Source organism: Parasteatoda tepidariorum, chromosome 5, assembly GCF_982258835.1.
Source record: "Parasteatoda tepidariorum strain Cologne lab strain chromosome 5, Ptep-v5.0, whole genome shotgun sequence".
Lineage (NCBI taxonomy): Eukaryota > Metazoa > Arthropoda > Arachnida > Araneae > Theridiidae > Parasteatoda > Parasteatoda tepidariorum.
In genome coordinates, this window is record NC_141759.1 from 37427226 (window position 1) to 37451963 (window position 24738).

General features: G+C 32.4%; 1 protein-coding gene across 2 annotated transcripts in view; it reads right to left on the reverse strand.

The window, feature by feature from the left end:
- The window catches only part of LOC107451810 (uncharacterized), an 82003-nt gene that overhangs the window by 29455 nt on the left and 27810 nt on the right, over positions 1–24738 (reverse strand). For both annotated transcript variants that reach the window (XM_087163684.1, XM_043050667.3), the window contains exons 8-15: positions 23070–23180; positions 21605–21727; positions 21395–21517; positions 19348–19473; positions 19130–19258; positions 13670–13816; positions 4312–4452; positions 728–870 (exon numbers count right to left, since the gene is read on the reverse strand). In XM_087163684.1, coding sequence (XP_087019810.1) covers positions 728–870; positions 4312–4452; positions 13670–13816; positions 19130–19258; positions 19348–19473; positions 21395–21517; positions 21605–21727; positions 23070–23180 — 1043 coding nt within the window. The remainder of the gene's footprint in view (positions 1–727; positions 871–4311; positions 4453–13669; positions 13817–19129; positions 19259–19347; positions 19474–21394; positions 21518–21604; positions 21728–23069; positions 23181–24738) is intronic.

Sequence of the window (24738 nt, forward strand, 5' to 3'; positions counted from 1 at the left end):
CATACGAATGATTTTGTGTGAACATTTTTCAGAAGTTTCAGGGTGCTATGCTATAAATCTATCTTTACTTGCCAATTATTCCCTCATTAAATCATTACCAGGGATGCCAACTTGCTCCGCTTTGTAAAATAGTATTTTCTAGTGGTGGCGAAATTTAAGTTACCTTCAGTTTCGTATTTTTCCTTTTAAGTAATTTTTTCACCACTAAATATCACAAATTATAAGTATCATATAAAATGCAACGTTTAAAACATCCATTTACTAGTTACTCTATCAAAAAGTAGGCGTAGCCATCATTCTTTCACGCATTTTACTGTATAATTTGCTACCACTTTGAAAAAACTATTCCAGAAAGCGGAGCAGTTGGCATCCCACCATTACTATAAATTAGTTTCAAATGTCCAGGACTCGCATGTTCTTAAACCACGTCCCATTTTGTAAGTACTCTACACCAGTATTTGATTAAAACTATCTTCTAAATAAAGAATTGTACATTCATTAGCAGTTTAATTTTAATGGCGTCGATCTACTAAAGTGTATCGGTAGTTAATTATGATTCCAACTGCTTGAAATGTAGCATCAAATTTGGGACACAATTAGCAATTTATTTTGGACCGAAGGAGAATAATCTTTCTTGCAACAACAAAAAAATGCTGCACGAATGAATTATATGATTTAGATTTTAATAATTTCATTATAATATTATCTATGAGGAAAACATAATTACAGCTTCCTCAGCATCATATTGTATTTGAAAGTAATCCACTGAGTAATCAGTATCCAAAGACCTTCCTCTTTTCACTTGTCTGGTGTGGCCAATTCTATATGATTCTAAATCAAGTGGAATCGTTATCAAATATGAAACATCAGCTGAAAAGAGAAACGTTTAAATGCTATCAGTCGACAATATTTACTCAAACTCCTTCCCTTTTTTAGAGTAATTATTTTGAAAATCAGACAAAAATCCGAAATTTTGATATTTGTATTTTTTGATTGGCTTATTTATTTTTTTATAGAAGTAGATTATGAAAAATGAATACTCTGCAAAATTAGGCTCCTGAAAAAAGTTTTCCCTCCACTGTAGAACATTTCAAATAACTCGCAAATCACAAGTATGGATGATGTTTCCAATATAAATATAAACAACAACAATCTCGAGCTCTTCAGCTGCTCTACTTTCTATTAGAACAGGGGTTTCCAACTTACACGAGGACGGGAGCCGCAATTAAAAACCCCAGTCAAATGGCAGGCCGCAACTTTATCAAAATTTTATATAGGACTCAAGGAATATATAGCTTTCAAGGAACATTAAATATTACTGTCAGACTTTCATCAAGTTGTACAAAACAAAAGTATTGAATTACAAATTAAAATAAGAAGTAAATTTTTACCTGAGAAATAAATTTTTTTGTCCCGTTGGTGTGTTAAATTTCACAAAAACGAAGAAATTATGTTTTTTTTTTTTTTTTTTTTTAACGAAAGAAAAGTATTTAAACCCATATAGAATTTTTACAAAAATTATCCGCAAACAAATGACAATTAATATTAGTTCACGAGCCACAAAAAAAGCCTTCGTGGGCCGGATGTGGCCTTCAGGCCGCCAGTTGGTAACCACTGTGTTAGAACGTATACAGCTGCTTACTACAGCTCATTCTGTGAGGCGATATTTTTAAACAAATAATTTTATTTTTAATTAAAGAAATAAATCATGTAGTTTTTGTGCTCATATTTGCTGTATTTCATAAAATATTAATGATATTACGTAATTCTGTTGAATTTGAAGTGAAAATTTGTTTTAGTTATTTTTAGATGAATTGTCAAAAAAAAATGACATAATTGCTAGATTTAGGAAGAACTCGCTTTTTTTTCTTTTTGGCAGTTCCGATTTACTTCGTTTTATTTGTTTATTGCTGTTTGTTCCGTTAGATTAGCATATTGTTCGAGCAGCGAGATTAAGTTCATTTTACAAATAATTGTATTTAGGTTTAAATTTCGAAGTTGATAAATTGTAGATAAGATAAGAAGTGTTTTATAACGATTCTTTTATTCAAATGACGATTCTTATAACGATTATTTTTTTAACAAGTTGAATGCCACGCTAATTTTATATGGCTTGCCTGTCTGACCAAACGGTAAATAACTGCAAACTAATTTTGTAAATTTGACAGATTTTTCAAGTTTTTTAAAAGGTTTAGTGGTGAATAAAAATCTACTAAATTGAATTTATTAAACCAAGAATCACAATTAATAAACTACCACTTGAAAATATTTATTCGCTGTCCGGAGCAAGTTGACAACTCTGTGTGTATAAATAAAACTATTCTTGTGTGTTCTATATTGCATTAACTTCTTCAAACCATTTTAGTAACGATAATAATATAAAAATATTAAAAATTTACTCGAATTATGTGTTTCCAATAATCTTGGCTTCGCCGGTCACCCCCGTGGCGCTACTAACAAACTCAGTACCGGTTACCTGCGACCGCTATGGCATTCAACGTGTTAAACACAAATAATAAATCAGGTAACAAATACACATAAACAAGAAATACTACTTAAGATACTAGTCTCAAAACACAATGATCGTCAAAACACAACACGTCGGAACGTTGAAAGCCAAATGGCTTCAGGGCTGAAAGCCTATATATAGCGAGACGGAAAAGAGCAAAAACTGGTACGAAAGGCATTTCATTGTAGCATTTAATTCAAGAAACATTAAATTTCTGTAACTACCGTAATTTTTTTACAAATTTAGCATATATTAAAAACAGCTTCCTTCTTTATAGAAAAGTAGATATAGCTGAATAATTAAAAAAGAGAATAGTTTAACTCCTTCCAAAAACATGTTAAAACTGAAATGGGGTTACTACCAGCTTTTCCTCTTTTCCGTCTCGCTTTCACCCATGAATGGCTTTAAAATACACCGGAAACAGTAATCCGGTGTATGAGCAGTAAAGAACTTGCTGTGCACCCTAGTATAGAAAACACCATCTTTCTGCGCATGCGTTTAGTGAGTCGGTATACAATAAAATAGTATTATGCTTTTATTGGTATTAAAGTCTTTGCAAAATTAAACCGTGACTTAGCCTGCAAACTTTAAGTTGTTGAAACTAACTTGGTTTTAATTTAACACGTTGAATTCCACGGTAAATAACTACTAACTAAATTTGCTAATATGGACAGATTTTGCTAATTTATATAAAAGGTTTAGCACGACACGTGAAAAGAAGTGTCGAATTATATATATCTACAAATTGTTTAAAAATAGTGGTGGATAAAAATCTACTAAATTGAATTTATTAAACCAAGAATCATAATAATTAAGTAAATTTTGAATAAATTTTCTGCAATTCCATAAAAGAGAGTAAATTTTATAGTTCTATATCATGTTATACACTGTCAGCCAGCTGTTTTTCGCGGCCAATGTGAAAGGTCAGAGTCAGCAAGCGGTGGCAGACGGAGCCTAAATGTAATTTCAGTGTCAGCCACCGGTGGTTGACGCGGCCTAAATGTAATGTCAGTGTCAGTCACTGGTGGTTGACGTGACCTAAATGGAAAGTCCAGTGTCAGCCACCGATGGCTGACGCGTCGCTCAACGTGTTAAGGAGGGAAAGAGTGAATGCTTAGTAAGCACACGTAGTTGATTTATAGCATAGCACCCTGAAATCTCGTAATGTTAAAATAAAATCATCTGTTTCAATAATCAGTACAAAATTATTCACATATTGCAACTGATATGCGACAGGGGGAGTAACTACTTTTCATGATTCAACAACAGAACAGATCGCTTTCTATAGGGACTCTGCGAATAAATCAAATTTGTTTCATATAATTTGTTGGCTAAGTTGTAGGACTTTTTAATTCGTATATTTTTTTAAAAATCACTTAAACATGTCAATTTTGTCTTGGAGCGAGACAGTTGAAAATCTACTCCAATCAGTTGAAGATCTGCCAAGATACCAGAAAATATTTTATTAAACCAGGAAATATTTTATTAAAAAATAATAGCGTATCATTTAATTATTACCGAGTTCACATAGTATATTAAAAAACAAATACGATGCACAAATATTTTTATATTAAAAATATTTTTGCATTGATATTACGGGTTTAAATGCATTTTGATGTCACAGCCAGCATTCTAGGTCATATTTATGGAGCTTGTGTTTCATTTTCTTGTATTTTAAACAATATATTAAATATTAACTCGTTCCTTAAACGTGCAAAAAAAAATTTTGATCGCATTAACTTTAAATACGAAAACTGAACGTATTTCATTAAAGATTCTTTAGTAGTCAATAAAATGCTTACCAGGCTTATTACAAAATTCTTCATTCTTCGTCTGTTGATATAAGGGAGGACATTTGCATATTATTTCACCATATGCATTAATATCACATGTTGCCCCTAAAGCTGAACACTTTCTTTGATATTCTTCATTGCTGCAAACATCTAAAATTAATAAAACTCTGTTTTGAATAAAGCTTCAACCATAAATGACTATCTCTGCTTTTAAGGACACGGTCAACAAGTTTCTAAAGCCATAGAATGTGGTGTTTGAATGTTATTTCCATATTAATATTTATTATACAGGGCTGATTAATCGGGTAAGAGTAAAATAATTTAGTTAAACCATTTAAATTCTAGATTGTGTTACTGAATGAATAAAATATCTATGCATGTAATCATTAATTAAAATATATATTAGCATCCTTTTGGGAAATTTCACTCAACGTGTAAAAAGACGACATTCCTATTCTTCATTATAAACTATTCATCACTATTTACTTTTTTAGGCTAAGAAACAGTTCCATCTGCTGTTAAAAAAATCCCGGTAATCGCCTTTATTTGGTCCTCCAGGTTGGGGGTTGGGCGTGGGGCTAACTACCCCACCCCGGAAAAAAAAACTCAAGTTAAGAAACCTCAACAAAATGCAAAACCCGGCTCACATCCACCCAGACGACTCGGAACGAAAAAGGACTCGAGATTTGGAACATGGAACATTCGCACCTTGTATAAAGCTGGAGCATTAAAGAGCCTGATAGATGTATTTGTTGACTACAGACTTGACATCCTCGCAATCCAAGAAATCAGATGGTTGGGCAATGGAATTATGGATAAAAAGGATTGCAGAATATACTACAGTTGCCAGGACAAAATTCACCAATTCGGTGTAGGTTTTGTCGTGAGCAAAAGACTGAGAAATACTGTCATCGACTTCCAGGCTATTAGCATGAGACTCTGTAAAATCAGGCTGAAAGGAAAACATTACAATACCACCTTAATCTGTGCCCATGCACCAACTGAAGAAAAAGATGCTTCTGAAAAAGATATCTTCTATGACCTGTTGATGAGAAGCATTAACTCGTGCCCAGCACAAGACATGAAGATCGTTATCGGAGACTTCAACGCTAAAATTGGAAAAGAGCGGGTGCTGAAAGCCTGCACTACTACACCAGTGAAAATGGACAGAGACTCTTTGATATTGCAGTCTCAGAGAATTTGTTTATTTCTAGCACAGCATTCCCACATAAAGAAGTCCACAAGCACACCTGGCGATCCCCAGATGGATCTACACATAATCAAATTGACCATCTACTTGTGGACAAGAGACACCGCAGCAATGTACTTGATGTGAGAAGCTGCAGGGGTGCCAGTGTAGATACAGACCATGTACTCGTCGTGTCCAAAGTGAGACTTCGACTCTGTAAAAGTTTTTATCAAAAGAAGGAAAACAAGGACTTTAAACTTGACATTTCTAAACTGAAAAACGACGAAATTCTTAAAGAGTATAACATCAAGCTATCCAACCGACTTTCTGAAGAAAAAGGAATACCGAACATTGTTTTTAACTGGAATACAGTAAAAGACATTGTCTTGAAATCTGCAAGTGATACTATTCCAGAACTGGGGCGTCCTTCCAAAAACGAATGGTTCCATGAAGACTGCCATAAGGCAACTGAGGAAAAAAATAAGGCATATAGACTAATGTTACAGAAACATCGCACACGTTTCTTTGAAGAACAATATAAGAACCTGAGAAGAATAGAAAAGAAACTAAATAAAGCAAAAAAGAAAGCCTTCTTTGAGAAATCACTGGAAGATCTGGAAATCATGAATAACCAAAATGAATGTAGGAAGTTTTACAAAAAAGTCAATTATATGCGAAGTGAGTTTAAACCAAGAACTATTACCTGCAGAAACAACGAAGGTGAACTCGTAAGTGAGCCTCAAGAGGTAACCAAAGTTTGGAAGAGTTACTTCCAAGACTTGCTAGTAGGCAAGGGTGATATTTCTGTCCCTCGCAACAACCCAGTAGATCTAGCCATACTGAGGGATGCAGATAACCCCCACCTTCAATCGATGAAGTGATAATGGCTATTAAAAAACTCAGAAACAACAGATCGGCTGGTCCCGATTGTATCCCATCTGAGCTTCTTAAAACCGGCGAACCCCAGTTTATTGATGCTATCCATAAACTCCTAATTGAAATCTGGGACACTGAGAATATGTCCATTGAATGGGAAGAAGGTTCCATCTGCCCTATTTTTAAAAAAGGAGACCAACTTGAATGTCGTAACTACAGAGGTATAACACTCCTCAATATGGCATATAAAATCTTCTCCAATATTCTTTTCAAAAGGCTCCAGCATTTTGCTGATAAAGCGGTCGGAAATTACCAATGTGGATTCAGGCCTCAAAGGTCTACCATCGACCAAATTCATACTCTAAGACAGATCCTTGAAAAAACTAAAGAGTTCAACATCAGGACTTTTCACCTATTTAGAGACTTCAAAGCTGCCTACGACAGTATTAAAAGAGATAAATTACTTGAAGCGATGAACGAGTTCGGAATCCCTACAAAACTCGTAAGTCTCACCCATGCCACTATCAACAATGTGAGATGCAGGATTAAAATCCAAAGCCATCTATCTGAACCTTTCATTACTGAAAGAGGCCTGCGTCAGGGAGACTCTCTTGCTTGTCTGCTTTTTAACCTGGCATTGGAGCAATGCATTCGGGATAGCGGATTAAAACCGAGGAGGATCTATTTGGAACAGATCTCTCCAAATCCTCGCTTATGCGGACGACATTGATATCATAGGAAGATCAGAACGGGCTGTTAAAGATGCCTTTCAAGCCCTAGAGGCCTCTGCTATAAATATGGGCCTTTCTATTAACAAAGACAAGACCAAATTCATTGAGTTTTCAAGCTCAACTGTAAACTATAGTGAACCTTTGCAGATAAACGGATATTCCTTTGAAAAGGTTAAAGAATTTAAGTATCTTGGTGCAATTATTAATGACCAAAACAAACTGAAATCTGAAATTGACAATAGAATCAATATGGCCAGCAAATGTTTTTTTGGACTAAAAAGTCAACTAAGATCGAATTTTATTAGCCGAAAAACAAAACTAAAATTATATAAGACACTCATTCTGCCTGTCTTGCTATACGGAAACGAAACCTGGACTTTAAACCTTGACGTCCAACACCCGATAGAAACGTTTGAAAGAAAGATACTTAGAACTATCTTTGGTGCCATACCAGAGGGAGGATGTTGGCGAACACGGTACAACTTTGAACTTTATGGGCTCTATAAACATCCTCAAATTATGCAGATAATCCGAAGCAACCTACTAAGATGGCTCGGCCTTATATGGAGAGGCTCTGAGGATAGCCCTGTAAAAATTGCCACCTTCAAGAACCCTCAGGGGTCCCGCTCTAGAGGTAGACCACCTATTCGATGGCTCAACGACACCGAAAACGACCTCAAAGTCCTAAAACTTAAGAACTGGAGGGGAGTTGCCATGGACAGAGGGAGCTGGAGAAGGCGTGCTGTTGAGGCAGCCAAGGCCTGCAAAGGGCTGTTGCGCTCCTGAAGAAGAAGAATCGCCTTTATTTATGCAGGACTGCCAATAACTACTATGCTTTTTGCGTAATATCTTATAGATTAATAAACATTTAAAAACTAAAGTTTTCAGAGTTTTTGGTAATTTTGCCAACATTTTAAAAGGTTACCTCGAGAGAGCTGAAACAAACTAGCATTTCATAAAAGCAGTTGAATCTTTTACGTGTAGCGGCGTGGAAAATAACCTTAAATCAAATTTTCCAAACCAAGAACTATACATTAAAACATAAACTTGAACCGCAGTGGCTCAGAAGATCGGGCTCGAATCCCAGTGGTAGCTAGTTAATACAAATTCTGCTCCGGATCGCACTAACTGATGCTGACGAAAAATATCCTCAGAGGTAGCAATGCTGATCCAAGAGTTTCCTTGTCATCTCAGATGGGTTCAAAATTATGAAGCTGTGGAGTTGATGATTGATTGCCGTAAACATAGAATCAGGTCGACTGTTCAAAGCCGTTTACAAAATAAAAAATTAATATAAAACACAAACGTAACTACCTTTAGAAATATTGCCGGGAAGAGCAGAAAATTGGTTGCTCTGAATATTTTAAACTTTTGATAATTCATAAAGAGCACAAATAGTTAGCTTCTTTATAGAAACAAAAACAAAACTGAAAATTTTATCAGCAAGCATAACTAATTCATTTGTACTGCCGGCACCAGAGATCTAGCTTCCAATAAATTGGACAACTTTTGATACAGTATTATCACTTTAAAAATAATATTTTAAGAATTGTTTTTCTTTTTATATGCCTTCACAAAGCGATTGTGTATGGAAAGTATAATTGGTTTAATCCTAGATGTTTAGATCTTTTTATTACAATAACAAAATTATAGGAAAGATGAAAAAATATGATTTAAGTAATCTTTTAGATAATTTTATGACATTTATTTTGTCTGATAGATTTTTATTCTTTGCAGAAATGGAAAGAATTTTACTTTTTTCACATTTGTGATCTAGATCTAGATTACATATTAAGCAAAAATTTATTACATTGAGCAAAACTCGATTACCTTAAGCAAAAAATCGATTACTAGATTACATATTTTAAAGAAAAAATATTTAAAGCTTAATTTTCTGGCGGATAGATAAGACTTAAATCTTCAGTTGCGTCAAAACATGGAAAATATCACGGATTCTATGACTATATAACTGGAAACGGTTCAATGCTTCTGTAGATTTTCTGTGCATATATACTGCTCGAAACAATTAAAGAATATTGAAGTTGTGGGTTTATCTTGAACCAGGACAATTGTTTGAATGATTGATACATTATCCACAGACGTAGTAGGCTCTATGAGATAAAAATGACATCTGTTTGACAGAAAAAAAATGCGTTTTATTGAGCAATTGGGCATAAAAGGAAGAAACACAATTTGTGCATATGATAAAAACAAATTAAAAAAGGGTGTTTATTTATAAAATAGTGTTTTTAATAGAAGGTATGGTTTCCCAGGACAGTCTGCAACGTTGAACACCTTTGAGGCATCGAGTCAATGAGGTTGTTAATGAAGGACTGGTGAAATTCGATCTCCCTCCTCCGGAAGAGCTCTTTCCAGTTCTTGGAGAGATTGAAGAGGTGGTAAGCGTCCAGAATTCGTCTGCCTAGAAAGTATCAAATATGTTCGATTGGGTTCATGCTTGGAGAGCACGCTGGCCAATCCATTCGTATGAATTCTTCCTCCAAACGGGAAGCATTCGCCAAGTTAGCATGACGTGGCCTGCAATTGTCGTCCATTAGCATGAAGTCATCCCCAATTGCTGTAGAGTAAGGGACAACAATAGGTCTCAAGATCTCATCAATATATCGGCGACCGATCAGAGTTCCATTTCGAATGATATGGAGATCGGCGCGCCCATCAATGGAGATATCAGCAAAGACCACCACTCCCCTATCCCCAAATCTTATAGTTTCGTGCACGAACGCATGATTGTTTCTAGTACCACGCTCCCTCCAGATGAAAATACGTCTATTATCAGGATAAATAGAAAAATGAGAGTCGTCAGAGAAAAGAATATTGAACCATTCATTTCTCCCAGTTCACTCCCTGTCGGCGTGACCGTGCCTTGCTGTTAACGTGCCACACACCATTGGTCGGCGAGCATACAGACCTACAGCGTGAAAATGATTTCGGACAGTTTGTGTCGAAACTGTGGTGCCAGTAGCTGAGTGAAGGTGTTGTTGAAGAAGAGTGCCATTCATATTTCGGTTTCACCGAGCCGTTAGTCGTCTTCATTGGGCGTTGTTGAAGGTCTAAGATTTTGCCCTGATGTTTGACCTCCATTTCCAGTCTCCAAAATACGGTTCCAGATCCTGGAAATCACACTTTATGAAACTTCAATGGCTTCTGCTACTTCGCTTGTGTTTGGCTCCTTTCTAACCGGTCAGCAACTTGCCAAGCTTATGATTCTGTTGAATGACTTCTTTGAGACATCGCTCTCATCGAAATAACGCGCTTAATGAATGTCGGTCATTCTTTTCCGCTTTTGTCTCACATTAAGCTGAAAAGCAAATAAAATTCGCTGTCGCTATAGAGTTGTCTTCAACGTCAAACTCAAAATTTCCATACTGCGAAGTTTGAAAATAAGAAAAGTTCGCGTTTGTGACTATCTTCTTCCATTTTATGCACACAAAAAAAATTGCTCATACCATTTTTTTTTTAATTCGAGACATACAATATCCTTTCATTGTTTTGAGCTGTGTATTTTTATCGAAGAATTAACATACACTTTATCTGAAAAATGTACATTGAAAAAGATAAAAGAGCGTCACTTATTATCATTTTATCTGTGTTGTTATAATCAAAAATATTAACTGTTAGAAAGTATAGTCTCTTTCATAAAATTTCTGATTGTATAGCCAAAAAAATAAGTTTCTTGTTTAGTTGGGGCAAAGAATTATACTCTTAAATTATGTTATATATACGTATGCCCCCTATCGAAAAAGCTGACACGTCATATTTTTTTGTGAAAAAAAAAACGCCTCAAAGAACTATTTTGGAATTTTTATCTATCATAAATATTGTTCTTATCATTTTAAATATTTGTATTTTTGAAACATATTGCAATGAATGATGTAAGAAATTAAAGAAAAATGCCAGCAGTTCTTTTTTAGTTGCAAGTAATTACAAAATCTAACTTAAGTTTCTGGGGGAAAAAACTAATCCAGTTTTCCGCGTGCGTTTTGTAGTTTGACAATACCAATGATTACTAATACTGTAGTGTTTTAGTGGTGTATCTAGGCCAGTCTCGCCTTAGATATGTGGGTGACAGTGACCTAAATCACATGGTTACTAAAATTCCTAGACCTTAGCTTTATGTAATTTTTTAACATCTAATGGTTTTATCATTTTGAAGAAAACGGTCATAAAATGCCTATTTTCTTAAAGAAAATTTGATAAAATTAAGTGTATGTACAATATATAAATTAAATTTCAATTCTTGGGTTATTTTTGGCTTACATGTTTGATGAGTGCTGATTCAAAGAGTCTGATACAGCAGTCTAATGTATTGAGAAATAAACATGATTCCGAACATAAGAAATGGATTGTTTATATCTTTTTTGCATTTTACTTTAGCCCGGAAATATCACGAGCACGATAAATAGAGGGCGAAAATTCACTTTGTCTTTTTGGCGGTTAAAGGGTTATGTCAAAGATACTATTTATGCCAAAACCGATGCTAAAAATGTTGCAAGAACTTAAAGAACACGATTTTGCAGCATTGACACCATGGCAGGGTTTCCGCTACGGTAGCTTTTTTCGCAAAATGCGAAAAGACCCCTCAAAAATGCTAAAATTCAGCAAAGCATTTTCGCATTTTTGCTAAAGGATTTTACTAAATTCCATTAAAAAAAAAAAGCTTCCGCCAAAAACCATGACGCTAACATCTATGAAAAAAACTTGATGAAAAAAACTTTAGCAACCACTGCCATCATGAATGATATCATGTTCAACATTAATAAATTAAGCCTCATATTTCAAAAATCTAATTTAAATTTTGAATATGTTCAATCAAGTGTGAAGGCTTGTATTTCAAGTTTAGAAGAAATAAAAAATGGCACCGGCACTCATTATATGAGTTTTTTATATGATGTGCCTAAGAAGGAAAGTGAAAAATTTGAGTTTCAGGGCCATATAATTTTAGATGGACTGAAACAGAGCGAAAGATTCCGTAATTTGATGCACAATTTTTTAAACTGTATCATTGAAAATATTACTGATAGATTGGGAGATTTGGATAAAATCAAAATGTTCAATATATTTATACCTAGCAGGATGCCCCATAGTTCGGAAGAATTACAGCATTATGGTGTAAAGGAAATCCGTTGCATTTTCAATTTGTTTTCGGAATCTCCCAGAAAAGATTTTCAGTTTACAGAAACTGAATTACTTTGTGAATGGGGATTATTTAAACACATCTTAATGCAACGATGTAAAAACATGTCATTTAATGAATTACTTTTATTTTTATATACCAATGATGTGTCTGAACAGTACCCATTAATAACTTCTGTTATAGAGTATTGTGCAACAATACCAATGCACACTGTTGACTGTGAAAGGGGCTTTAGCTGCCTTAATTTGATTAAAACTAATATTCGAAACAGGTTGTTAATCAACCATGTAAACAATTTGTTAATGATTAATATTGAGGGCCCTGAAAGTGCATTTAACTTTCAAGAAGCATTTGTAAAATGGGCAAACATGAAAGAAAGGAAGATCGTTAATTATAAACCAAAATGTTTTGATAAATAATAAATGTGTTTTTTTTTTTGTTATAGGTATTCTTTTTGATATTCTTGTACATTAAGCTATTCTTTGTCAGATAACTTACAGTACTTGTTTGATATAAAGTAATTTTATAAGCCTAATGGCATTTTAGCATTTTGCTAAAACTTTTTTTCAGATTTTAGCTTTTTTGCTAATGAATTTTTAGACTCAGCTTAAACCCTGCACCATGGACAGTAGGAAACTAAGCATTGCATGAAACGAATTTGATTACAGATTAGATGTTTATCAACACACATCGAATATTTGTTACAGGGAGAAAAAAAATTTATACATTTTACTTTAATTTTGTGTATCAGTTGCTAGAACAGGGCTGTCAATAATAACGCTTTCAAAAATTTAAGTTTTCAGAATTTTGGTTGATTTTGTCAATATTTTAAAAGCTCTACCACAAAATGTCTAAAAGGTTACCAATTTCTAGCCTTTTTACAACATATTTTGTAGAGAGGAGGACAATTAAAAACTAAAGTTTTCAGAATTTTTGCCAGCATTTTAATAGCTTCAACTCAATTCAGTTTGATAAAATAGACATTTCATATGAAGTTTTGAAGGATTTTTATGATGTGGTGTAGAAAATAAATTGAAACCAAATTAACAAAACAAGAAATGGTGCATCGAAACATAAACTTTGCTACAACTAGAAAAATTTTCCACAAAAAAAAGCGTAGAAAGTTGTTAACCGTACATTTGATACTATGTGGATTTTTAAAATGTTTATATACTTTTGAATCATTTACATGTGTTGACGAGAAATATATCTCTAAATCAAATTTATTGAACAAAGAATCATACATTAAAACGTAAACAGCAATCACTAGAAGAAATTTATTTCCCAAAAAGCGTGGAAAATCGGCTTCCTTGCACGATTTCCGTTTTCACTTCAAAAATTCAAATATTTTTTGTGGAATATTTTTTGACTGAAATTGAAAAATTATTAATTCCGTAAAGAATTAAATTATCTTACCTTGACAAATGCCTTGATTTGATTCCTTTTGTGGAAATGTACATTGACATGCGTACCCTAAATCACTATTCCAATCTTCAATGCATGTTGCATTTTTAGCTGAGCATGCTTTCCATCCTATTTCATCTTTTTGGCACATTCTGCGTACTGCAAACAAAAAATATTAAATACACTTCTTAGTTATAATCTTTCCTCTATGTTTGATTTTAAAAAAATTAGATTTCTGAAGAAAATCTGTGAAAATTTATTTCTGTTTTATAGTATCTTGACCTATATTGTTAGAAATTGCTGAATGCACCACTTATAAATCTCTTTTTTTAAAATTGGAGTATTTAATATTAGGTCTATCGGAGAGTTCTGTCCCCTAAAGTATACGCCTCCTTTTACAGAAATGCAAAAGGTTCTTCTAGAAAAGAAAATCGTAGAGTATTTGCCCATAAACTTATTGGTAATGTTCTAGTTTATATAAACACGGAATATATGGCGCTAAAGAGAATGTGCATGCACATTCAACCTCTATCCAACAGAACTAAGCTGTGAATCTGATTTATACATTTCAGGATAAATGCCCTACCATTTTGTTTCATAAAGGCATCTTTTTCATGTGTGTATTTTGAGACGCGTTCTTTCGTTGACAGAATTTTTTGGCACACAAAACAAAAACTTTCAACACAAGAATAAACAATTTTTATTCATTAGAATTTTCAATTCATCATAAAAATAAGTCATTTGTTAGAAAAATTACATGGTTTTTTGAAAAGCTATATTTTTTCTAATAAAATTTATAAAATGCAAATTTACCAATATCGATTTTAAAAAAAACATGGAAGCAAGATGTACAGAGTAGTAACTAAAGATTGTGCATACAATTTAATTTACTAAATTTACTGAAATTTTTCATAACGTTTAGAAAAATATATCATAAATTTTCCCTTCAGACATTCTGCATTCAATTTAATGAGAGTTGAAAAATTTATTTTACGTTTTAAAATTTGTAATATAAAATAAATGATTTGTTGCGAAGTATGTACGACCCTTAGAAAAATTGAAAGAAAAAGGTAGCAAAATTATGAAAATAAAATAAATTTCAATAAGTGTGTATTCCCACTAGATTTGATATTTCCAATTAAGTATATGATGTCGCGAATGCAGCAATTTCATAAGATGCTGCAATACCTAAAACAAAATAACAACGAATCTAACAATGGCATATCTGTCAATTCTTTCGGATTTTCCGGAAGATTTTATTTTCATTTTGAAAGTGGTAGCAATAGTCATGTTATTCCAATTAACTTTTTGAATTATAATGATAATTATAAATGAGTTTGACCACCACTACATATAAATAATTACAATAAATATATGAAAGCATAATAATCTTTGCGCAAGCGAATTTCAAGAAGATCAAAATATAAATATATTTTTAAGTCAAATTGTTTTTCGTTTATTGTTTTACAACCACTCTGAAAATCCATTCTCGGAAAGAATGAAAGTTGGCAGGTATGCAATGGTAGGTATGATGAATGGAAATCATCCATAGTTGTTGTAGTCGTATTTCTTAAGCCTAATAAGAAAAAATCCTAACCGGGCAGTTGTAGATCGATCAGTCTGTTCAGTTCAATCGGAAAATTATTTGATATAAGATATTTAAGCCCGAATCAAACAATACGAGTCGAGGGATAAGTAACAGAAATTTTCTATTTGTGTACACTAGTTCAAGGTCCTGTCCACATCAGCCTCCCTCTGTTCTAAATGAATGTCATATCAGTTTAGAATTGCAAGCGTCGTGGAATTTCTGAAAAATCATTAGAGCAGCTTCTAAAATGACATTCAATAACTCAGTCCTAGTTTCGTTCCAATTTTAATATGTTTCATGAAAATTTTCTGACATGGAATTTTCATACATATTTTCATATTTTTTTTTTCATTATTTCGTATTAATTTACGTTAAAATAAGTGAAAAATATTACATTTATCATTTTAATAATTTTCGGTTATGAAATACAGCATCGTACACCGTTAATTGCATATTTTTGTTAAAAGTAAAAATTTTCAAACTTGACTCACTTCCAAAAAATATTTTTTTCAAATTCGCACTTGTTTGCAATTATTTAGATTTAAGAGAAACAGTTATTTATCATTGAAATTCCCTTGATTATTCTAAAACAATTATTGATAAATTTTAGGTGATAAATTTTTGAATATGAATGACAAGAAATTTCAAACTACTCTTTTTTTGGATATCATATTTTAAAACAAATGCGATGCTGAGTATCTAACAGATTTTTTTAATAACTGTTAAACTATTTTTTACAATTAAGAAATACCAAAATATCTTTTCGCTTGTAATTAGAACATTAAAAAAAAATATATATATATATAAAAGGAATACCGGAATTCCTTTAGCGCCAAAGGGTTAAAAGTCTAAGATAAGAAATTTCTAACAGATATTCTTTAATAGAAATGATTGTTTTTAATTCAAAAGTTAGAGCAGTAAGTTCCGTGATATTGGTAAGCCTTTCTCAGTTGGAAGCAAGACAATCACAGAATGTTGGAAAACACTGTAATAACCCTATGCGTGGCTTTAAACAAACATTCGACTCGTCATATCTTAGAAAATATTATAATTTCGGTTGGAAATGCGTCCTATTTGCGAAACGTGAAAATAAACACAAAACTCATCTTTTTACAGAAACTAAGGCATATTCCTGTCCTCTTTTGTACCTTAACTAGGTGAAATGTGATAAGATAAATTCTCTTCAGTCACTTTAGTTACTTGGCCAGTTGAAACCGGTAGATAAGAACGCTATAAAACAGTCGCTTTTGCAGACTTAAGATAATGAATTGAGATAAAGTTTTCGGCTAAATATTTTTTTCTTAAATACTCGTGTTTCGATCAATTTTGATGTACTTTACCCAATAAAACTTTTACCCAATTTTAATATAAGATGCATCGAATAGGAGAAAAAAACGGAAATTTTAATGTATTAGGGTGAAGTCAAAAAGTTGTTACAAATACGCAAGATGAAAGAGTTTTATGACCAACAGATGTATGATCCGTGGTAAATCAACGCCTCCTATAACTGAAAGCCTCCACACGGTTTTTTATAGATAGTCCGATCAGACCACTGTGAAGGATATCCATTTACCGGAGATAGTCATTTAATACAGAATATAGTTAAAATAAGAAAGTGGTAGGAAATATATGACTAAAAATTTATTTTATTTATGAATATTATTGGTTTGCCATATTCACTTGTCAATCACCACAGATTCAATTCTCAAATATATAAGATAAATTTCCCTCAATTAGTTTTATAAAAGGTTTTGGGTTCATGCGCACAACTGGTTCACTTTTTAAACAGTCTGCGCGGACTACTTATAAAAGACCGTGTGGAGGCTTCTTGATGTAGGAGGTGATGGGTAAATGGAGCATATATTACTACGTAACACATCAATATGTGCGGTTTTGTTCCTTCAAAAAGGAACTAATATAATGATTAAACTATATTTTTTTTAAAATTCCTTGATATTATAAAGCCTATAAAAGTAAAACAAAAGAATAGAAAAATGTAAACCAATGGCAAAGCTGCAAATTAACGATTTTTTAAAGGATTTTTCACAGTGGAGGCAAAGAAAAATAATAATAGTAGTAAAGTAATTTAGCAAATTTTCAAATTTCGGCATCACACATCCACATCATGCCGACTGGTTTGCGTAGGGGTCAAGGAACTGGTCTTTCATCAAAAAGGTTCTGTGTTCGAATCCCGGGGCAAGGCATGGATGCTGTTTCATTCTCTGTACTATCTGTCCTTACTGTGGGAGCAACGATGGCCCACCTAATATGGTGCCCCTGAAAGAGTGGCCAACAAATCTGCCCTTCAGATGCCTGTATGACGAAAGATCTTTCTCCTGGTGGACATAGGAAGAAAAAAACATCCACTGCATCGTTTTCAAGGTTCTTATTTATTATATTTTATTTATTATATTTTATTTATTATATTTTATTTATTATATTATAAAAGTTATGACACATCAATATAGCTGCCAATTGGTATAATAAATTGTAAGTGAATACTAAATCTTCCCACTTCTCTGCTGCGTTAGTAGTGGTAGGAAGAAGGTGGAAATGCATTTCAGTTTATGATTTTTATCTTAATTGTTAGTTTCAAATCCGTAGATAAGAAAATATTTATATATGTCCAACTGTACTAAACTGACCAGTCTCCTCCGAAAACTGAAGAACTGATAATATAATTTCTAAACGGACGTTTGAAAACTGTTTTACCTTTCCAATTTAACAATCTGAGAGAATTTCCTCGCAGAAATTCCCAAACAGAACAATTTTTTTTAATAATTGGAAGAAAAAAAATTTTTTTTTAATGGCGGGTACTTGGGGTTTGTCCCATTGGCCACAGAAATGACAGAGTTGCTACTCTCTTCTCCTTACCCAGTGGGCACCTGTGGAACAGCGTCGCCCACGTCACACAACCACCAACCCGTTTATAGGGCGGGTCCCATTCACACAAAGAGGAAAGGACATAGAACACAGAGAGAGAAAGAACCATCCATGCCCAGAGCAGGATTCGAACCCGCGGCCAATGGCTCCGCAGTCAAACACGCGAACCACTCAGCCACCTGGTCGGCTAATTGGAAAAATAAAGCAAAGAATTTTCATACATCCGATTCAAAATTTTACTACCAGTTTTTTTAGTTTTTGGTCGACACTGGTCAGCGCATCCATATGTTCTTTACAAACTTGCTTATTCTGATTTTTAAAAAAAAATTGAAAATTAGCCTTAAAAAAATCTGTATCTAGCAAAACTAATTTCCTATTAAAAAAAGCATACACCCGAATTGGATATAATACTTGTATCAATGCAACAAAAAATTCGCTCTCCAGTGTAATTCTTACCAACATCATATTAGCTTTTAGTTCCTCGCAGAGAAAAATTTAAAACTTTCTTTTGAATTTAAAAAAGCAATAGTCTAACCTATAAAATCAAACCATTTGAAAATCAAATAACAGAATTAATCCTTTACACTCCGTGTTCTCTCCAGGATGACTAAAAAAAAAGAAGAAAAAAGAAAAAGAGGACGTAATCAGTAAAAATTCATGAGACAAAACTTACTTGTCTTGAAATTTGAGATGGGCACCTGAGTCGCGCATAGCCCCCCCCCCCTCCTTTTCCCATCCATCATGCTTCTTTTAATATTTGTGGTAAAACCTTAAGGTTAGCGGTCTATGTGGTGAAACAAAACTTACGTTTTGCACTCTTACTATGTACTTGAAAACTACTACATAAAGTGATCACTAGACATTAAGATTAAAAAAAATAATGGAATTTAAAGTTTTATGTAATTTACAGGTAACAGTGGTGCCTAAGAGGAGCTAAAAAGTACTTTTTTGAAATTAACAAAAAATATGTTTTACAGCGTTATGAAAGTTACGGAACTTACTTGTGCATGTAACTTTATCTTTGGATAGCTGATATTTCCCTTCACATTTACACCTGAAACCATTTTTTGTACTTTCACACTGATTGTCTGGACAGATCCCTTCCGGCACTTTATTGGCCTTGCACAAATCTAGATTTTTAAAATTTAAGTAATTACGTAAGTATTTTTGAAATTAGGTTAAATTATATTTTCTAATTTCAAAGAGAGTAAAATATTACCTATGCACTTCCCTTCCTCTTCTGTGTAACCAGGAGGACAAGCGCACGTTTCTTCATCATTATCCCCTTTAAAGCATTTTCCCATGTCACAGGTCTTGTTTGAACATGTTGAATTTCCAGTGTAAGCTGTCATATTGAAATGGATCAAATTAACAAGTTCATTATAACTAGACTTGATATGCAATAGAGAAAATAAACAGGACAAAGAAAAATATTCGATTTAAATTTTTAAATGCATATGCTTTTAATTACGCCATAGTTAATACTCCCTCTGCCGCAAATTAGTTGCAACATTTTTATACTTTTGTACTGCTTATTGATACTGAAGATTTTATCATTTTGCTCGAGCATTTTTCAGAGATTTTAGGGTACTATGCTATCAATCATCAACATTAACTTACTAAGCATTCCCTCCTTAAATCAGTACTAAGTTCGTTTAAAACAGCATTAACGTAGGCCTTGTAAATGTTAAAAAATGGTAACGAAAATTAAACGAATGTCGATAATTTAATTTCTGTAACCACCACTAAAACTTGTTTACCAAGGAAAGTATATATGCATGAAAATTTCGAGCTTTTGATTCACTTAACGACAAAGTAATATATTAAAATAAGGAATATCTTCTAGCGTTAACCTTAATTTATTACCTCAATTATAATTTTTCAAGGACTGCTGGAACCCTGTAAAAAATCCAGGATTCACACGATCTTAAGCCACGCCCCATTTAGGGAGAATTCTTTCACCACTTCGCTTATTACTACCTTTTTCAAATGAATCGTGAATTCATTGGTAGTAAAATTTTACTAACGTCAAACTACTGAACTGTATCGGAAGTTAATTATGACTCCACCTACTTGAAATATAGCAATTAATTTTGAACAAAATGTTTGGCCTAAATGTAGCAACTAATACGGGACGGAGGGAGTATCATCGTTTCTAAAACTCATAAATCGACTTTTTCATATTATATTAATAACGCAGTTACTTACTTGTACGGTCATTGAGAAAGATTTCATAAAATAATTGTGTAACTTTTAATACACCATAAACTTGATGTATTAAAAATTTTTAAAAAAATTCAACAACTTTGCCAACATTTTGACACTTAAAACCTTAATTGCCAAATATATTGTAGAAACGCAAGTTTTATTTATTGATTTATCACTGACGTTAAGAAAAATTAAAATTTTACTTTTAAAATTCAGTTTCATACATGCCATAAGACTATACTGCCAGTAAGAAAATTGTTTTTTTAGAGACAATAAGTTGGTTCGTCCGTAATACGAGTATTACTATGCAGTAGGGAAATGTTACTATATTTTTTTTTCTTCGCGTGATAATAAAAATGCTCTTAAGTCTGAAAATTTCAATATTTTCTTTTAAGCAGCAAGGAGGACCTTTTTTTAAGTTTTAAGAATAATTTTAAGCAGAATTTAGAACATAATTTTTAAGGTGAATAATGTACCACTGTTTTATTTTTATTTTCTTAACTGAGTAACTTAGAAAGAAAAATTTCAATTAAAGTAAGTCTCTCTTGGCATCAGTGTATAAATATTGTCCCATTTCTCTAGGATTGTTTTTTTAAAACCTTTCAGCATCTTTTTCTTTTTTAAAAAAAATAGTTATTAAAAAAATGAGAAAAAAATTAACACTCGGCTTAAGCTGCATATGAGTTAGTATTAAGGAAAATTGCAATTCAGTCCCAAGAAAAAGCTCAAGCTAGATTGACAACACGATAACCTATACTCAGAATAAATCCACTAGATTATGGAAAAATTTATCCTTTTTATTGACTTTCTTGCAACACGTAAGAAACGTTAATTTTTAGTGTAGCTTTTGGTGATAAATAAGACAACAAATAGTTCTATCTGTTCCTATTTGACATAAAACTATTCGTTCCTCTTTTATATAAAACAACCCGTTCCTACTTGATATAAAACTATTTGTTCTTATTTGATTTAAATTATTTGCTTCCATTTCGATATAAAACTATTTGTTCCGAATCTACATTATTACGAAATGAAAGGATAGTAATTAATTTACATACTACAAGTATTGTTGTCCTCATTTAAAATGAAAAACTCTGAATCACATTTGCAATTGAATTCTTCTTCTGATAGACGGCATTTCTGGTCACAATCATTGAATGATGGAAATACACAGACCGCATCTAAATGAAAAAACAGACATATTTTTAAAAAAAATCTTCGCATCACCGTGTTATAGTGTTATGATTCTGTTACATTAATGCTATTACTTGCGCAATGAGCTCCATTGAACGAATAGCCTTCTTTGCAAGAACAATAAAAATCCCTGATTCCTTGTCCTTCAGTACATATCATATCATCTATAGGGCATGGGTTGACAGCACAGTAATTTGCTGCAATAATTTTTAAAAAAGAGACATTAATCTATCTTCATATTTATCTTATTATTAAGATTCTTATTATGTAAGATAAAATATATGCTTTGGAATATATCAACTGAAATGTACTCTGATTGCACAAAACTAAATTTACTCGATATTTTTTATAACTCATAATTACAACAATAGTAATGTTTTCTACAATAGAAAGAATACATTTCACATTGTATATTTTCGTTACAATAATTTTAAAAAAATCACTTTTTTTTAAATTTTTAATATGACCTAGATAGCAATTGAGCGAATTTTTTACGCTCTAATCGTAAAAAAAAATCTGGGTAGTTAAATTTTTCGCGGAAAAAAAATGCTGGAATAAAAGATCTTTCGTACCAGTTTTTGAGCTTTTTCGTCTCAAGATATGTATAGGGTTTCAGAGCTGTGAAAAACTCTGCCAAACAAGGCTTATTTATAGCCATATCTTCTATACAAGATTGTTTCCTACTGTTAATAAATGCAAATAAGTTTTCGTAATCACGAACATTAATTTCTTGTGAAAATAAGCTACGGAAGTTACTTCTAGATTTTCTTTCGTTTCCGGTATACAAACAGCTCTGATCATTGAAAATATAAACTTTAAGAATTTAAGAGAAGACAAAAAGAACTGATAACAATAACTAAAAAACCAATAACAATATTGTTATCAGTTTTTCAGCTTTGCTGAGGAGTTTTGCCATTCGAGCAATTTCACTTATTCGTAAAAATAGACACTGAAAGATTGGGATTCGATTCTCAGTGGTATGGCTTGAAGCCTACTCTGCTTCAGACCAATAAGTACCAGCTTGTCTGAGAAGTAAAAGCGGCCTGTGAGTAATCCTGACCATATTACCACAATCATGGCGTTGGGCTCGAAATTGTAGAGCCCTAACCCATTATAGTTCGATTTATCTAAGTTCTGAACTAAGAGGAAGCAGCCAATTTAAAAACTGGTTGTTTTTTGGATTAAGAATGATACGAAAGCTTTTTAGTTGATTTGTTACCAAATCTAACCTACTAAATTCTTTGTCATTCATAACATGTGGTAGTTAGTAATGCATTATATCTTTCTGAAATAGACTTACAGCAAAATATTTTGGTCACCGATTTTTATATATTCGAAATTATTAAGTCTCATCAGATTACGCGATTGGGTAAACCTTCATGACTCCAATTGCGAGAAATACTTTATATTAACAACCGAAGTTTAATTTTTAATTTCACTATCAATGTAGAAAACTTTCCTTAAGAACCTGACGGTTCGAATAATGACGAAATTATTAATATATATTGTACGAATATATTGTACGAAAAATACACTTACCTTCACACTTGTTTGTGTTATTATTTCTCTGAAAATTGTCTTGGCAAATACATTTGCTGTTGACGCATTGTTCATTTACACCACACATCATGATAGGACAGAAATCAATCTCTGAAATTTAAAATATTTATCATACTAGCACAGATATTCGATGGACTTAAATAACCTGTAAAACAAAGTTACAGCACTATTTTACGACTTAAAATAATTTATTTAGCATAAGTAGCAATAAAAGCTAGAGCAAAGACGGAGCTTGACGAAGTTGGTATGCAAACCTAGATATTTTACATGAAACTTTCAATAGAAATCTAATTTGTTTATTTTAACAATTTATTCATAATTACTGACATAAAAACTGTATATTTCGAGAGAGTCTTAGAAGCATTAAAAATTACTAACTAGTAATTGGATTTTTCTTCAATAATTTTCTGCTTTGTGTTATTTTAAAAATATTTTATTTGTGAAAGAAATCTGTTTTTTTAACTATGCAACAGAAAAAATCGAAATTAAATATAATTTTTGAACTAATAAGTATTGTGAATAAGATTTTATGCGCTAAGTAATGGATTAAAATAATGCTCAATAAAAAATGAATGTTCAATTAATCATAAAATAGATTATTAGAAATGAAGAAAAATTAAAGTAAACTTGATAGATTAGTCGAAATTTAGAGTACTTTTCAAGGTAATAACAATAACAGAAAATTATAATTTTCGACTAAAGTATACATTACACCATATGTAGGGGAAGGAAAAATCAGAGATGCCAACTGCTCCGGACACGCCAAAATAATTAAAACAACGGTAAATAACTAAAGTAAGTTTTACAAATTTTTCATTATTTTTGCTTGCTTTTTAAAAAGTACCGCATGACATAAGTACTATAAAGTGGTGAATTATATAAGCCTACGAATTATTTAGAAATAGTGGTGGATAAAAATCTACTAAATTGAATTTATTAAAACAAAGATCACAATTGATAAACTACCACTTTAAAATATATATTTGCTGTCCGGAGCAAGTTGGCATCTCTGAAAAATCGGTTACCTCGATTTTAGCGAAATTAGTTTTTTCCTGTAAAAACTCTGAATTACACAAACTCTGATATACACTTTACTAGTCAAGAAGAAGAATCTACCATACAAGAGTGTTGTTGATAAGTTTACGACTTTTAAGTGGATAAATTTGCTTTATTATGTCTGCTCTATAATCTCCTTTGGTTTTTATACTCTTATTTGTTAGTCATTAGAATAATAAAAGTCAGTTTTAGGCCAGCTAATTACACATTTACTAAACATTCATACCCTAACATTTAAAAAGGATTTAACCTGATAAGTAGCACTGGTAGTGTAAAGTAAAACTGGGTACTATCAGATCTGGAGTCATCACCCTTGATCTGTGTCAATGCTGATCCCACAAAAGCTGAGCGCAGTAGAGGAAGATAATAACTACATTCAATACTGAACAAAGGTTTTAGGGGTCCAAGGACAAAATTTATTACGGGCCTCATTCTCAAAGCACAAAAAGTCTTACTTTCATATTTGTAAAAGTTTTGAAGACCTTTAGCACAAAATTGTAGTTCGTATTTGGATATAAAGAAAATTGGAATAAAAACATTTTCGTTTGGAATAAAAACATTTATAAGCGTACTATTTTTGGTAAAGAATTTT